Below are 16408 nucleotides of genomic sequence, written 5' to 3'. Positions count from 1 at the left end.
CTGAGCATAACCATGTATAATATCCACTAAACTTCAGAAGAGGTTATACAGTCGTGGCCAAAAGGTTTGAGAATTGCATAAATATTGGAACCTGGAGAAGTTGCTGCTTGAGTTTTTATAATAGCATTTTGCCTGCACTCCAGAATGTTATGAGGAGTGATCAGATGAACTGCATCGTCCTTCTTTGCCATGAAAACGAACTTAATCCCCAAAAAGCCTTACCACTGCATTTCATTGCTGTCATCAAAGGACCTGCTGAGACCATTTCAGTGATCGTCTTCTTAACTCAGGTGAGAATGTTGGCGAGCACGAGGCTGGAGATCATCATGGCTGTATCCCGATTCAGGTTCTGCAGCTTTAAAGTCCTCAAGGGCCGCGTACTCAAAGACCGCTAAGGCCGAAGTGCGAGGCTCGTAGGCTCGTGAAATGGGACGTCTAGCCTCCGTCGCACTGCCCAGGTTGCCTAGCAACCATGATACTAACAGCTGGAAACGTTTCATACAGCTTTGTTTGACAGAAATGAAGGAGAACATATTTAGTTAATTTGTTTCTACATGAGCTCTGTGTGATTTGATGAGTATCTGAGGCTGAGACCACAGGACTGTGAAACATGATTGTTGGGCTTCATTTCTGTGCTGAACAGTCGTTTAAGATTAGCTGTAAATAACAATTAGCTGATGTTGTTCATGAGACTAAAGTCATCTCACTGTGGCAATGTAAATATAATATGGCCAATATTATAGTTATTAGACCCAGACCTCCCTTTGCTTAGGCTGCTGCCCCCGCGACCCGGCCTCGGATAAAGCGGATGAAGATGGATGGATGGATGGATGGATTATAGTTATTATATTAATCACTTCACTCACAGACAAGTATCTGTGACAGTGTGTATATAGATGTATCATATATAAGAGACAAATATTGTTCTTTTAATATGTTGGTACTAAATGTGGCTCAATGCTTACATATATGTGTAAAAAGCAAATGTAGGAGCTGTGATAACTGTGTCTGATAGAATGAAGAGTAGACTGATATAGGAAATATTCCTTTATTGGGTGAGAAAATCAGACCATGTCATAACTGCTTTAAGTCACACAGAATAGATATCAGAGCCTTAAACAGGCTGACTTCTGCTAAATGGGTCAAACTGGGCAGAAAGTCTACAAACACATAACATCCTTATAGAATATGATGTAACACTATAGATCAGCTTAGCTCAGAATATATAAAGCATATAAACAGTTACAGCAATATGATGCAACAAAGACAGCAGCTACTGATCCAAAATACTCAAAGCTTCATAGAACTGAAACCAACATTTATTTTAGCTCCATTCTGCTGCTGATACAGACTTTAGGTTTCTGAACATTAAACTTGTTGCTGCCTTTCATAGTGTGTAACTTGAAGGCCCTGAGTACTTTCTCCCACACTGAAAACACTGGGATGATCACATTATTTGAACATTACCTAATAAGACTGATTCAGCACAGACAGTTATGTTAAACTTTCCTAGCAGTCCTTCACAAACAGGGAACAGTCTGTCTATTCTCTCCATCTGTCAGCTGCTGCTGGCTCTTCCTCCTCCTCTTCCTCACACACTGCTGAGTTTGTCCTGGTGGATCATCAGGGCTGCAAAGCCTCACAGATGATGTGCAGCAGTGGCTCCCTCAGTCTGTCCTCACTCTGGACACTTGCAGTCGTCACACATGGAAATCAAATGTGTGATAAGCTGCAGGATTCAAACACAAGTGTAACTTATAAACACATGTTCATACTTTTATTCCACAATCAGAGAGAAAGAAACAGAGAGAGAGTGCAGGACAGACAGACAGGTGACAGTCTCAGGTGTACACACTGCTACACAACAGCACCAGAGAAGCAGGATTTAGTGTTTGTGTTATTACGAGTGTAAACAAGAAGAGTTCCAGATGGTGCAGTGGACACATGTGTGACTGCTGTGATTAAAGCATCTTTCTTTCAGCTTAACGAGTGAACCGTCAGCTCGTTCAAACACACGTTAAAGTGCGTTTGGCTCGACACCACCGAACAGAGGCAGCAATATAACACAGCTAACATTAACAGTGCAGTGAATCCTGCTTGTGCCGTGATGTTCAGGGCTGCAAACCGAGCAGCATCACTGACTTTCAGCTTGTTGTGTTTGTGGATATATGACTGACTTTAATTATCCATAAAATCATCACATTCTCTGTCAGATGAAGGTCGACTATTGAACGGCGTATATTTTAAAGGCTTTAAAACCAAGTTAACGCTGAAAGTACAAACATCACTAATGTCACATAACTCTGCCGACAAGGCATAGCTATGGCTATGAAATGCTCTTTGTGTATCACTTCTTCATTATGAAAGATGTCATTAATGCACTAGTAATGTCTCATCTGGAGTATTGTTCAATCATTTGGTCAGCAGCTAATAAGACAGATCTTAACAGACTTCAGTTAGTCCAGAATAAGGCGTCCAGATTAGTGTGAAGATGTTCATACTATACTAATATTGATCAAATGCATAATAACCTTTCTTGGCTTCCTGTACAGGCTAAAATATTCTATGGCTTACTTGTAGTTCTAAAGAAAGCAATTCTGTTAAACACACCACATTTATTCTGCTCAGCTGCAGTATCCAGATGAAATACATCATCATATTACACAGTTTTCAACAAGCTGCAATTTAGTAAATGCTCGAGTTAAAAGTAACGTTTTGTAAAACTGTTACATTTAGAGCAACTTTTAAGTGGAATAAGTTGCCTTAAAAAATTAGAGAATTATTCAAAACTTCAATGAACACTAAAAAGCCGATTTACAGAGCTTTTAGTTGTTGTAAATATTGTAAGACATGATTTGTTTTTGAAATTTGTGTAATGTGCCTAAATGTGGCTCAATGCTTACATATATGTGTAAAAAGCAAATGTACGAGCTGTGATAACTGTGTCTGATAGAATGAAGAGTAGACTGATATAGGAAATATTCCTTTATTGGGTGAGAAAATCAGACCATGTCATAACTGCTGTAAGTCACACAGAATAGATATCAGAGCCTTAAACAGGCTGACTTCTGCTAAATGGGTCAAACTGGGCAGAAAGTCTACAAACACATAACATCCTTATAGAATATGATGTAACACTATAGATCAGCTTAGCTCAGAATATATAAAGCATATAAACAGTTACAGCAATATGATGCAACAAAGACAGCAGCTACTGATCCAAAATACTCAAAGCTTCATAGAACTGAAACCAACATTTATTTTTAGCTCCATCCTGCTGCTGATACAGACTTTAGGTTTCTGAACATTAAACTTGTTGCTGCCTTTCATAGTGTGTAACTTGAAGGCCCTGAGTACTTTCTCCCACACTGAAAACACTGGGATGATCACATTATTTGAACATTACCTAATAAGACTGATTCAGCACAGACAGTTATGTTAAACTTTCCTAGCAGTCCTTCACAAACAGGGAACAGTCTGTCTATTCTCTCCATCTGTCAGCTGCTGCTGGCTCTTCCTCCTCCTCTTCCTCACACACTGCTGAGTTTGTCCTGGTGGATCATCAGGGCTGCAAAGCCTCACAGATGATGTGCAGCAGTGGCTCCCTCAGTCTGTCCTCACTCTGGACACTTGCAGTCGTCACACATGGAAATCAAATGTGTGATAAGCTGCAGGATTCAAACACAAGTGTAACTTATAAACACATCCTAGCAGAGAACCCAGAGTGATGATGAAGCAGAGTGTGGACCCCAGCCCTGCAGCCAGGCCCTGAACTTAAAAAGAATCAAGGCCATACGCCAGCAGGCCACAGCCAGGCTCCACCATCAGCCAGCAGGCCCAGCCAGGCTCCACCATCAGCCAGCAGGCCCAGCCAGCAGGCCCAGCCAGGCTCCACCATCAGCCAGCAGGCCCAGCCAGCAGGCCACAGCCAGGCTCCACCATCAGCCAGCAGGCCACAGCCACGCTCCTCCATCAGCCAGCAGGCCCAGCCAGGCTCCACCATCAGCCTGCAGGCCACAGCCAGGCTCCACCATCAGCCAGTAGGCCACAGCCAGACTCCACCATCAGCCAGCAGGCCACAGCCAGGCTCCACCATCAGCCAGTAGGCCACAGCCAGACTCCACCATCAGCCAGCAGGCCACAGCCAGGCTCCACCATCAGCCAGCAGGCCCAGCCAGCAGGCCACAGCCAGGCTCCACCATCAGCCAGCAGGCCTAGCCAGGCGCCATCATCAGAAATTCCGCTTCCGAGTCCCTCGTGGTGGCCACCTCGTGCTCTCGCTTCAGTATGCCACCCAAGAAAGGCCCAACACCAGAGGAGGTTGAGGACATTAAAACCTCCCTCGGAGCGCTGTGCGGAGACGTGGCCGCAGTCAGGGCACAGCAGGAGCTGCCTCTGGGGCTTCTGGAGGAGGTAAAACAGCTACGCCTCCAAAATGCCGAGAAGGACAGACGGATCATGGATCTCGAGCGGCGGGTGGATGAGCTGGAGCAGTACACCCGTACGAACGACGTGGTCATCAGCGGTATTAAAATCAAGCCGCGCTCGTACGCGCGCGCGGTGGCCGGGAACGTCGGGGAGCCCAGCGACGAGGAGACCCACTCGGTGGAGCAACAGGTGGCGTCCTTCCTCCAAAGCAAGGGGATAGAGATGGACCTGGAGCACATAGAAGCATGTCACTCACTGCCCAGGAGGAGTGACAGACTGCCGGCCATCATTATGAGATTTGTCAATCGGAAGAACAAGGTCGCACTGCTGAAACAAGGACGCAAACTGAAAGGCACGGACGTTTTCATTAATGAGCATCTGACACGAAAAAACGCAGACATCGCGAGGAAGGCAAGGCAACTGAAGAAGAACGGTAAAATACAACATACATGGGTAACAAACTGTAAGATTTTCATTAAGCTAAACGGGACACCAGAAGAGGCAAAAGTACTGATAGTGAGGAACATGGAGGATCTGGACAAGTATAACTGACACCAATGTATCAATTACACCAGGAAATGACATGGACACGTTGAAATTAATTCTTCAACAGAAAGTAATTGATCTAGATTGTGAATATAAGGAGCATAATATAATAGATCCAGAAATAGATTCTGAAAGTAACTTTCTCTCTTCTTTTGTTAAAAATTGTAATTATTTCACTCAGGAACAATATGAAAAAGAAATTAACCTAGACGGGAAGCTCTCATTAATTCACTTTAACAGCAGAAGTATGTACTCTAATTTTGATTTCATTAAGGACTATTTGCAACAATTTTCTCGCCCCTTTAGTGTTATAGCCATCACTGAAACTTGGTTCAATGTCGATAAAGGAATAGATTTTTGTTTGAATGGATATGATTTAAAATACATGAATAGATTAAATAAGGCGGGCGGCGGGGTTGCTATATATGTTCATAACTCTATAAAATATAATGTTGTAACAACTATGTCTATGGCTATTGATGGAATTTTGGAATGTTTGACTATTGAGATTATGAATGAAAAAAAGAGAAATGTTATAATAAGTTGTATATATCGGACACCCAGTTCAAGTATTGACACTTTTAATGAATGGATAGAAAAAACGTTTGCTTCGGTGAACCAAAAATTACTATTTATCTGTGGTGATTTTAACATTGATTTGCTAAATCCAACAAGGTTAAAAGCCATTGATGACTTTACTGACACGATGTACAGCTTATCACTATATCCAACAATAACAAAGCCAAGCAGAATAACATCACATAGCGCCACTATTATTGACAACATTTTTACTAATGTCATGGATTTCCAAACTAATAGTGGCCTGCTTGTCTGTGATATAACTGACCACTTACCAGTTTTTACTTTGTGTGACTGTGATTTAAAAAAAATAGATACCAAGATCATGATAGCAAAGCGAACAATAAATGAAGAAGCAATTCATGCCTTCAATTTTGATTTAGCACAACAAGATTGGAGTTCGGTGTATGAAGAGTCAGATGTGGACAAGGCTTATGATAATTTTCTAGATATTTTTACTATGTGGTACAATAAACATTGTCCTGTAAACGAACACATGACAAAGAAAAAAAAGATAAAAAGTCCTTGGCTCACAAAAGGAATTATTAATGCTTGCAAAAAGAAAAACAATCTGTATAAACAGTTTATCAAAGTAAAAACAAAAGAAGTGGAACAAAGATATAAAGCATATAGAAATAAATTGACTGATATTATAAGAACGAGCAAACAACTTTATTATAGAAGAAGATTATATAAAAATAAAAACAATATAAAAGGAACTTGGGATGTGTTAAACAACTTAATTAAACAAGGATCTTCTGGAACATCATATCCTGAATATTTTACTGATGCAAATGGTGAAAATCACAACATGAGTAATATTGTCGATGGGTTCAATAAATTCTTCATAAATGTTGGCCCGGAACTAGCAGCGGACATCCCGTGTCATAAAAATGAAAATATCAGTAATATAAAATCAAATCCCTTTTCACTGTTCCTCTCAGCTACAAATGAGCAAGAAGTAATAAATATCACATTAAAATGTAAAAGTAAGTCTTCAATGGATTATCATGACATAAATATGTCTGTAGTTAAACAGGTTATTCTGAATATTGCTAGTCCCTTAACATATATCTGTAATTTATCATTTCAGTCCGGTTGTTTTCCAAAAAAAATGAAAATTGCGAAAGTAATACCACTATATAAAAGTAATGACAAACACAGTTTTACCAATTATAGGCCTATTTCTCTACTGCCTCAATTCTCAAAAATTCTAGAAAAACTTTTTAATTCAAGATTAGAAAAATTCCTTGAAAAACATCAAATAATAAATGTTGGTCAGTATGGTTTCAGAACGCAAAGAACCACTTCAATGGCGATAATTGAGGCAGTAGAAGAAATTACTGATACACTGGATAAAAATAAATATGCAGTTGGTATTTTTGTTGATCTCAAAAAGGCCTTCGACACAATCAATCACTCAATTTTACTGGATAAATTGGAAAGATATGGTATTCGAGGGAAAGCTGGTAACTGGTTAAAAAGTTACCTAACAGGTCGGGAACAATATGTTAGCATAGGGCATTACCATTCAGAGAAACTTGGTATTACATGTGGTGTTCCCCAAGGGTCAGTGTTGGGACCAAAACTTTTCAATGTATACATAAATGATATTTTTGATGTTTCTCAAGTACTTAAACTCATACTGTTCGCAGATGACACCAACATATTTTTCAGTAGCGATGATTATACTGATCTTGTAATGACCGTAAACAGGGAGCTACAATTAATAAAAAAATGGATGGACATAAATAAATTATCATTAAATATAAATAAAACTAAAGCAATGTTTTTTGGTAATTTAAAATATAATATAGAATTACCAATTATCATTGAAGGTGTACCAATTGATAATGTGAGTGAAAACAAATTTTTGGGAGTCGTAATTGATAATAAAATTTCATGGAAACCCCACGTCAGACACATAAAAACCAAAATTTCTAGAAGCCTCGCAGTTTTGAACAAAGTGAAACAATTCCTTGATAAAAATGCACTTCGTACTCTGTACTGTACTCTGGTTCTTCCATATCTTACATATTGTGTGGAAGTGTGGGGAAATACATATAAAAATACAACTAATCCATTAGTCACAGTACAGAAACGAGCACTGCGTATTATTCACAAGGCTGGTTATCTAGATCATACTCACAAATTCTTTCTTCAGGCAAAGTTACTTAAATTCCAGGATCTGGTTAATTACAATACATCCATAATTTTGTATAAAGCTTTTACTAAACTTTTACCGGCAAATTTACAAACTAGATTTGAAATTCGAGAAAAGGTTTATAATGTGAGAGGCTTTGGAGAATTCAAATTACCCAGAACTCGAACAACCCGTAAAGGCTTTTGTGTGTCTGTATGTGGTGTGAAAATCTGGAACAGTCTGAGTTTACAATTGAAACAATGCAAAAATATTCATAGATTTAAATTTCTCTACAAACAGTTGGTCTGGTCACAGTATACTCAATGATGGTTTTAGTGTGCTCTGTAATGTCTGTTCTCTTACCATTGCTGGTATGGATTCCAAAATAAAAAAAAATAAAAAAGTGTGCGTATGTATGTACATATATGTACTTGTGTGTGTAGATATATATGTATGTATATGTATGTGTGTTTGTTACTTGTAGTTATTACTGCCTGTTACCTGTGGTAATGCAATTTATAATTTATATATTCTGTATTCAGTTATGAAGGCTCTAATTGTTGGTTGCGAGCTGCCGCTTAGATGCTTGTATGTGCCCGGGGCTGTTGATGGGTCTGTATGCAATGATGGGCGTAGCTGCGGGAAGTTTATTGTTTTTTTTGTTGATGAGTGAGTATAGGGGTGGGATTTAATAAGTTTTCTTCGTCCCACTCCTTTTTCAGGCAATTTTTGTTTTTTGTTTTGTGTATTTTATGTTCAATATAGGTATTTGTTGTGCCTGAAAATGAACAAATAAATGAATGAAATGAAATGAATGAATACTTTTATTCCACAATCAGAGAGAAAGAAACAGAGAGAGAGTGCAGGACAGACAGACAGGTGACAGTCTCAGGTGTACACACTGCTACACAACAGCACCAGAGAAGCAGGATTTAGTGTTTGTGTTATTACGAGTGTAAACAAGAAGAGTTCCAGATGGTGCAGTGGACACATGTGTGACTGCTGTGATTAAAGCATCTTTCTTTCAGCTTAACGAGTGAACCGTCAGCTCGTTCAAACACACGTTAAAGTGCGTTTGGCTCGACACCACCGAACAGAGGCAGCAATATAACACAGCTCACATTAACAGGGCAGTGGATCCTGCTTGTGCCGTGATGTTCAGGACTGCAAACCGAGCAGCATCACTGACTTTCAGCTTGTTGTGTTTGTGGATATATGACTGACTTTAATTATCCACAAAATCATCACATTCTCTGTCAGATGAAGGTCGACTATTGAACGGCGTATATTTTAAAGGCTTTAAAACCAAGTTAACGCTGAAAGTACAAACATCACTAATGTCACATAACTCTGCCGACAAGGCATAGCTATGGCTATGAAATGCTCTTTGTGTATCACTTCTTCATTATGAAAGATGTCATTAATGCACTAGTAATGTCTCATCTGGAGTATTGTTCAATCATTTGGTCAGCAGCTAATAAGACAGATCTTAACAGACTTCAGTTAGTCCAGAATAAGGCGTCCAGATTAGTGTGAAGATGTTCATACTATACTAATATTGATAAAATGCATAATAACCTTTCTTGGCTTCCTGTACAGGCTAAAATATTCTATGGCTTACTTGTAGTTCTAAAGAAAGCAATTCTGTTAAACACACCACATTTATTCTGCTCAGCTGCAGTATCCAGATGAAATACATCATCATATTACACAGTTTTCAACAAGCTGCAACTTAGTAAATGCTCGAGTTAAAAGTAACGTTTTGTAAAACTGTTACATTTAGAGCAACTTTTAAGTGGAATAAGTTGCCTTAAAAAATTAGAGAATTATTCAAAACTTCAATGAAGACTTAAAAGCCGATTTACAGAGCTTTTAGTTGTTGTAAATATTGTAAGACATGATTTGTTTTTGAAATTTGTGTAATGTGCCTCAATGTTATTGATATTATTATTATTATTATTATTATTATTGATTGCTTATATTTGAACAATTGTGAAACCTCACTGTGGATGTAAGAGTGAAATTATGTGGATATCTTGAATCCACTTTATTGTGTAATATTTTATGTGAGTATTTGACGGAAGACGAGCAACATCTGTTGTGGAAGCTAACGGGGTTCCTTTAGAATAAACAAACATAGGATTTATTATCACTGAATAATTCTGTATAAATCTATACAAATTATAGAAATATGTAATAGGAAACAACAAAATAATCTAAATTATAAAATAATGTGTGTGTGTGTGTGTGTGTGTGTGTGTGTGTGTGTGTGCATGATTTTAGTGTTTGAACAGTCATGAATTATCTTTAACAGCAGGTTGGATGTAATGTGTTAGAACTACCAGCAGGTGGGGATAAGAGACCTTTAAGGTGTTTGGTGCCACGCTCCACCTTCAGGTTTAAAACTAGTGTTAATGGAGTTTGAAGGTTGAGTTTGTTCCACGACTGCATTTCACTCACTGCCTCTGTTTGTATCTCTGTCACTGCAGGACCAACATGGAGCCAGAAGTCAGCGCTCTCAGGAGGCCGACAAACCTCAAAGAAGAAAGGGAGAGAAAAAACACACCTGTGACGAGTGTGGGAAGGGTTTTACTCTGAGGGCTAAACTAAAACGGCATCAGGTCATCCACACTGGAGAGAGACCGTTCAGCTGTGACTTGTGTGGAAAGTCTTTTTCCTTGAAGGATTCCCTAAAAAAACACCAACTCATCCACAGTGGAGTTAAAGCGTACAGCTGTGATCAGTGTGGAAGAGCTTTTACTTGCAGTAGCAGCTTACAGAGGCATCTAGTTACCCACTCTGGAATTAAGGCATACAGCTGTGACGAGTGTGGGATGGAGTTTACTCTGAAGGCTTCACTAAAACAGCATCAGGTCATCCACACTGGAGAGAGACCGTTCAGCTGTGACGAGTGTGGAAATTCTTTTTCCTTGAAGCGTTCCCTAAAACAACACCAACTCATCCACAGTGGAGTTAAAGCGTACAGCTGTGATCAGTGTGGCAGAGCTTTTACTCAAAGTAGCAGCTTACAGAGTCATCTAGTTACCCACTCTGGAATTAAGGCATACAGCTGTGACATCTGTGGAAAAACTTTCAGCCGGAGAGGGAGCCGAAATACACACCTACGCATTCACACCAGACATGATGTGTACTGCTGTGAACAGTGTGGCAAACAGTTTACAACAGACGCACACTTACAACAACACATGTTTACCCACACTGAGGAGAGACCTTATCAATGTGACCTGTGTGAGAAGACTTTTAAATCTCCACATTACCTGAGACAACACCAACAGATCCACACCAGAAAGAGACTCTACAAGTGCAGCTACTGTGAGGTATGTATTTATATTGTTATCTTGTCATTTTAGCCTGACTGTTTGGAACAACTCTGCTCATTAAACTGTGTTAGCATGTTAGCAATTCTACTGCATGGAAAAGCAGCTCTGAGTGATTATTCAGATTTTCCTTTCAGTTATGATTTTAGTATTACTGTAGTATTATGGTGGTAGTATTGTAGTTATTGCAGCCCAGTAAACTGAGTGTGTTAACTGAAACAGTCAAATGTAGTTGGACGTCTGCAGAGATGCTCTTTATTTCAGGCGACGTTCAGGATACAAATGTTGAAGGACTGACTTACACTGTCTTTGTGTCTTTGTTTAGAAGCAGAGCGACACAGATGGATCCAGTTCTCAACCCTGTCATCACTGTGGTGGTGGGAAAGACTTTCTTTGTGACCTCTGTGGAAAAACTTTCAGTCGGCAAAAGACCCTAAAAAGACATCAACGTAGACACACTGGAGACAAACTGAAATACTGCAAAGAATGTGGGAGAAGCTTCACCACACCAAGTGATTTAAAACAACATGAACTGATTCACAGTGGGGTTAAAAAGCACCTCTGTGATCAGTGTGGGTCATCCTTCACCACTGCATGGAAGCTTAAAACACACAAACGAGTCCACACAGGAGAGAAACCACACAAGTGCAGACACTGTGAGAGAAGGTTCTCACGGTCAAGTAATCGTAACATTCATGAACGTGGACACATGGAAGGAAACTACAGCTGTGACCAGTGTGACAAGAGCTTCAGGAATCTCAGATCATACTCTGCACACAAACGATCCCACGTTACTAATAAACTGTTTCACTGTTACCAATGTGCCCAAACATTCACCTCATTGTCTGCTCTGTGCAAACATCAGCGCGATCACTCAGGGCTGAAATCACTCCCATCACTGGATCACAGTGAATCTGAAGACACAGAAAGATCCTCTGGTTTCTGTGTCAGACTCAAAAAGCTTGAGATCAGGCTCCACAGAGTTCAGATAGAATCATTTAAACTTGTGTTGAACTGAACTGGTTGCTGGGCTGAACTTCTACATAATACAGATCTACATGGGATCTTCTTTTCTGTTGTTTTACTGAGTCAGTTTTGTCCTTTTTTCTCTGTCCTGGTTTTGCTCGTCTGTAAATGATTGAAACTCAGTCAAATAGTTCATTGTTCTCCAGCAAAACGTTTTTGGAAACTCATGTTTAACCTTTAAAACTCTGACATGTTTTAGCACACAAGGCTTCATCGGGGAGTTCACTCATGATTGGACCATGAGAACAAAGGTTTTTAGTTCTTTCAAAGAGAGTCTTGGAGATGTTTGATGTTTCTGTTTTTCTGAAACCACCTGAAAGAAAAACTATTTTTCTTGCTTTATGTAGTGTGGAAGTTTTTAATGTTTCTTCATCTGTGATGTTCTTGAATGTGTTCACGTGAAGATGGTACAAATAAACTGTCCTTTCAGCTTTAGCTCCTAATTTATTCATTATTTATGGATGTAGCACAGCAGCCGTCTCTTGATTAACACATGGAGGGCTCGGGATCTGATGGTGTCGTCTCCCTAATTTGCCCACTCAGTAAATCTCACTCATGGCCAAGAAATTGAAATAAACCTTGTTTCCCTGCTGGATAGTGATCCACTGTAACTCTGCTCCTCCTTCCTGTTTAGGATTTCTGTGGCTGAAGTAAAATTCCCTCCATCCATCACTTATCCCAGCTAACCCAAAGTGAAATAAAGTTTTGCTGGTCTTAAAAAAGCATTACAATAATGGGCATTACCAATGCAAACTAAATGATACAGAAGATGAAAGAAGAGACTTTGATCAGTTAATAAAGCTCATGATCTGGATTCATTGTGGCTGCTACACAGATACTTCTGGGTCACTTCTCTCAGTTAGGAACCTTCCTCACCAAACTGACTGTTGGACCACACCCCTGGTTTCATGAGAAATTGTTTCAGCCATGATTTCTCTTCCTGTATTTCAGAGTAAAGACTGAAGTGACAAATGGAAGCATGTTTAAAAAACACAATGTGAGAGAGACGTTGAGGTCCTTAGAAGTTACCCTGGGTTTTTCTGTCACCCTGCTAGATGTTACACACCTTGTTATTGGACTGATTTCTACTGCTGGACTACTCCTGCGGAGAGTAACAATACTCTTACTAATTAGCTCCCTTTCACACCTTTGGGGATATTTATTTTTGTGTTTGCAGCGCTGTGAGCCAGAACAGCGAGAGAAAAATCTGCAACAGCGACGAGCCGAATGCTTACGTTAGAGGTCTGCATTCCCGCGGCTGTCCCGCGGGAGCCACGGGACCCGACCAGATTTCTTGCGGCGCGGGAATAAATTTCCAAATAAAATGCGGTAGCGGTCGGTAACTCTGGTGTAATTTGAACGGGAGCGGGCGGTCTGAAAATATAGCGTGCCCGACATTTTTTCGGAACAGCATATCTGTGATTTCCTCATTCTAATTGAGCACTGGTACAGCCAGTGCTCACGCCTGTTACACGCACTGAGCGCATGGATCAGTGCTTTTTGCACGTGCATTTTACTTGCACAGTCTGTGACTCTGTGCGCGCATCACCTGCATCAGAGCGCGCTTTACCAACATGGCAGAGCAAACTGAAGATGCAATTTCCTTGAAGGACGTTCAGCTGGGATTAGACAACGGTCAGTTTACTTTAAGGAAACCCACATCAGGCAAGTCTGATGTATGGGAGTCTTTTTCATGCGTCATAGACGCAAATGGAAAAAAATTACCCTTTGTACAATGCGATAAATGCCTCAAAGTTTTACCCTTTTGCAGTCACAAGACTGGAACCTCAGGTTTAAGGTGGCACTCATGTCCCATCACAAAGGGGCAAACAAAACTGGCATTTACTAAATCTTTGCTGGTGCCAGAGAAGTTTAAAAAAGAAACCAGAGACAAATGTGTTCAGTTTGTTTGCCAAGACATTCGACGGTATGATACCATCTCTGGAAAAGGCTTCACACAGCTGGCCCAACATTTGGTCGACACAGCAGCAAGAATAGGAAAATTCGATGTCTGTGAGATACTACCACACCCCACAACGGTGTCAAGAAATGTTGAAATGAGGGCTCAGAGTCTACGTAAACATGTTGTGGAGGAAATCACTGCAACAATATCGAAGTTTGGATGCGCTGTTACAGCAGACATATGGACAGAAACATATCGAAAAACGTCCTTTTTGTCTGCAACCATCCATTACGTTAATGAGCAATCTGAGCTACATTCAAGAGTGCTTTTTGCTGCCCCTTTTGACCCAAGCACCTCAAAGACAGGTGAAAACATTCGAAGGCACCTGCTGCAGAATCTCAGAGTGTTTGGCATTGATGCGACAGACATGGGCAAAAAGATTATTTTTGTCACAGATCGTGGAGCCAACATGATCAGTGCCTTACGAGAATACACGAGGCTAAACTGCACAGCGCACATACTAAACGTGACTCTCTCCAGTGCGTTTGGTACTGCCATAATCGAAAAGTCTCCAGAGATCGCTAGCCTTCTGACTGATGTTAAAAAGTTGGTTACATATTTCAAACACTCAGGACAGCAGGGCAAGCTTAAAAAGTCACTGAAACAATCCATAGAGACACGATGGAACTCTAACTTTGACATGTTAAATTCTGTCTTGGAACAGTACGAAGACATTGCATCTGTGCTGACTGAGAGCAATAATTATGACAAGATCGGACGCATTAGCATCAGTACTCTTAAGTTACTAGTATCATTCCTAAAACCCTTCAAAGAGGCAACTGACGACTTGGAAACTGATAACACAGCTCCCAGTGCCTCACTTGTTCTTCTGTGGTCTGTGCGATTAATTGAGCACTGTACATCAGCCACAAAAGACCCTCTGCTCTCTGAAATTGCAACCGTCTGTGTAACACGGCTGAAAGAATTACTGTCAGCAGACAGCACTTCATCCCATTCTGTTCACATGCTTTATAAAATAGCAACCTTTCTGACACCAAATCTGCGAGGTCTGAGAATGTTAGATGAAAGAGGGCGACAGAATGTGATACAGGGAGTCAAGGAGATGATCGATGATTTAAAGTTTGATCATGCACATGATGAGGATGTTGAACCAACACCTGCCAAAAGGCCTACTGTTCTTCATAAATTTTCAGATTGGGAGGAAGAGGAAGAATCATGTGGATCAAAATCACTAGATGTTCAGATTCAGGAGTACAGGACCATGAAACTTGAATTATCAAGTCAACAAAACATTTTGCAGTGGTGGAATTCCAACAGTTCCCAGTTCCCTGCCCTGAGCAACCTTGCAAGATTTGTCCTCTGCATCCCGGCAACGAGTGCACCTTCCGAGAGAGCGTTCAGCCTTTGTGGTCGGATTTTGGAGGAGAGACGTTCAGTACTGAAACCCTCATCAGTCAGTGACATTCTTTTCCTGCATGGAAATTTAAAATAATTTGGATTTTTTAAGTAAGTTTCGTTCATTTGATTAATAGTTTATAATTTTGAGATGTCGTTTATTGTTGTATTTATATATGCATATTTTCTTTTGTAGGAGAGACCTTGAATTCGACATTGGGACATTTTTTCGTTAAACTGATAGTTTAAACAACCATTTAATTTCGCAGTGGCCAACTATTTTGTTCTTTTGTTTACAATTTTAAGTGACTTTTTTTTTTTTTTTCGTGACACTTTCCCTACTGTGTTGACAGAAAAATGTTACGTTTGTATTTTACATAAAAATAACAAGTAGGCCACAATGCTGTATTCGTTTTTATTTATTTTATTTTTGCAACACGTTTTCCATGTTAAAAGATAAATGTTGCATGTTGACAGATAAATGCATCTTGTTTAAGAAAAATAAATACAATCATTGCACAACCTGCAGTTTTATCTGTTATCTCTATTTTTTGGTGGTACCCCATTTAAATGTGAGATTTTGGAAACCAGATCTAAATTTAGCGGGAACGGTCGGGTCGGGTAGAAAATTATTCTAAGCGGGCAGCGGGTGAACAAAGACTGAATATACAGCGGGAGCGGTCGGGTGCGGTACAAAACCTTGCGGGAGCGGGCGGGAGCGGGACTAAAAAAACATTCCCGCGCAGACCTCTAGCTTACGTGAATCGCAGCAGCTGCACATGTGCTACGCTGAATTAGAGGATATCTTTGCTCTGGATTTCTATTTCTACTTTTTCATTTCTATATGATTCTTCTTGCATCTAAACAAAGATGATTCAATTTGCTAAATGTTGATGGCTCTTCGTGCTCAGGTGTAAATGAGACGTAATATTTGCTCTTGGTTTGGTTCTCCTGTACAGAACCTTGCAGTACAACAGAAACCTAAAAACATTATTTGTAGTTGTTATTCTTAGTTGTTCTGCTGCCTAA

At 40.1% G+C, this 16408-nt stretch overlaps 1 protein-coding gene across 3 annotated transcripts in view; it reads left to right on the top strand.

Annotated features, from left to right (window-relative positions):
* The window catches only part of LOC145424321 (uncharacterized), a 31645-nt gene extending 19150 nt beyond the window's left edge, over positions 1 to 12495 (top strand). The window contains exons 3-4 of one of the 3 annotated variants that reach the window (XM_080297504.1): positions 10186 to 11034; positions 11360 to 12495. In XM_080297504.1, coding sequence (XP_080153630.1) covers positions 10186 to 11034; positions 11360 to 12052 — 1542 coding nt within the window. In that variant the 3' untranslated portion in view covers positions 12053 to 12495. Of the gene's footprint in view, positions 1 to 907; positions 11035 to 11359 lie in introns of those variants that run through there. The other 2 variants (XM_080297508.1, XM_080297510.1) reach the window with 2 other exon arrangements.
* The last annotated feature ends 3913 nt before the right edge of the window (positions 12496 to 16408 follow it).

The sequence above is a fragment of the Astatotilapia calliptera genome, chromosome 3 (genome assembly GCF_964374335.1).
Source record: "Astatotilapia calliptera chromosome 3, fAstCal68.1, whole genome shotgun sequence".
NCBI classification, from domain to species: domain Eukaryota; kingdom Metazoa; phylum Chordata; class Actinopteri; order Cichliformes; family Cichlidae; genus Astatotilapia; species Astatotilapia calliptera.
This window is presented reverse-complemented; position numbering and strand designations above follow the sequence as displayed.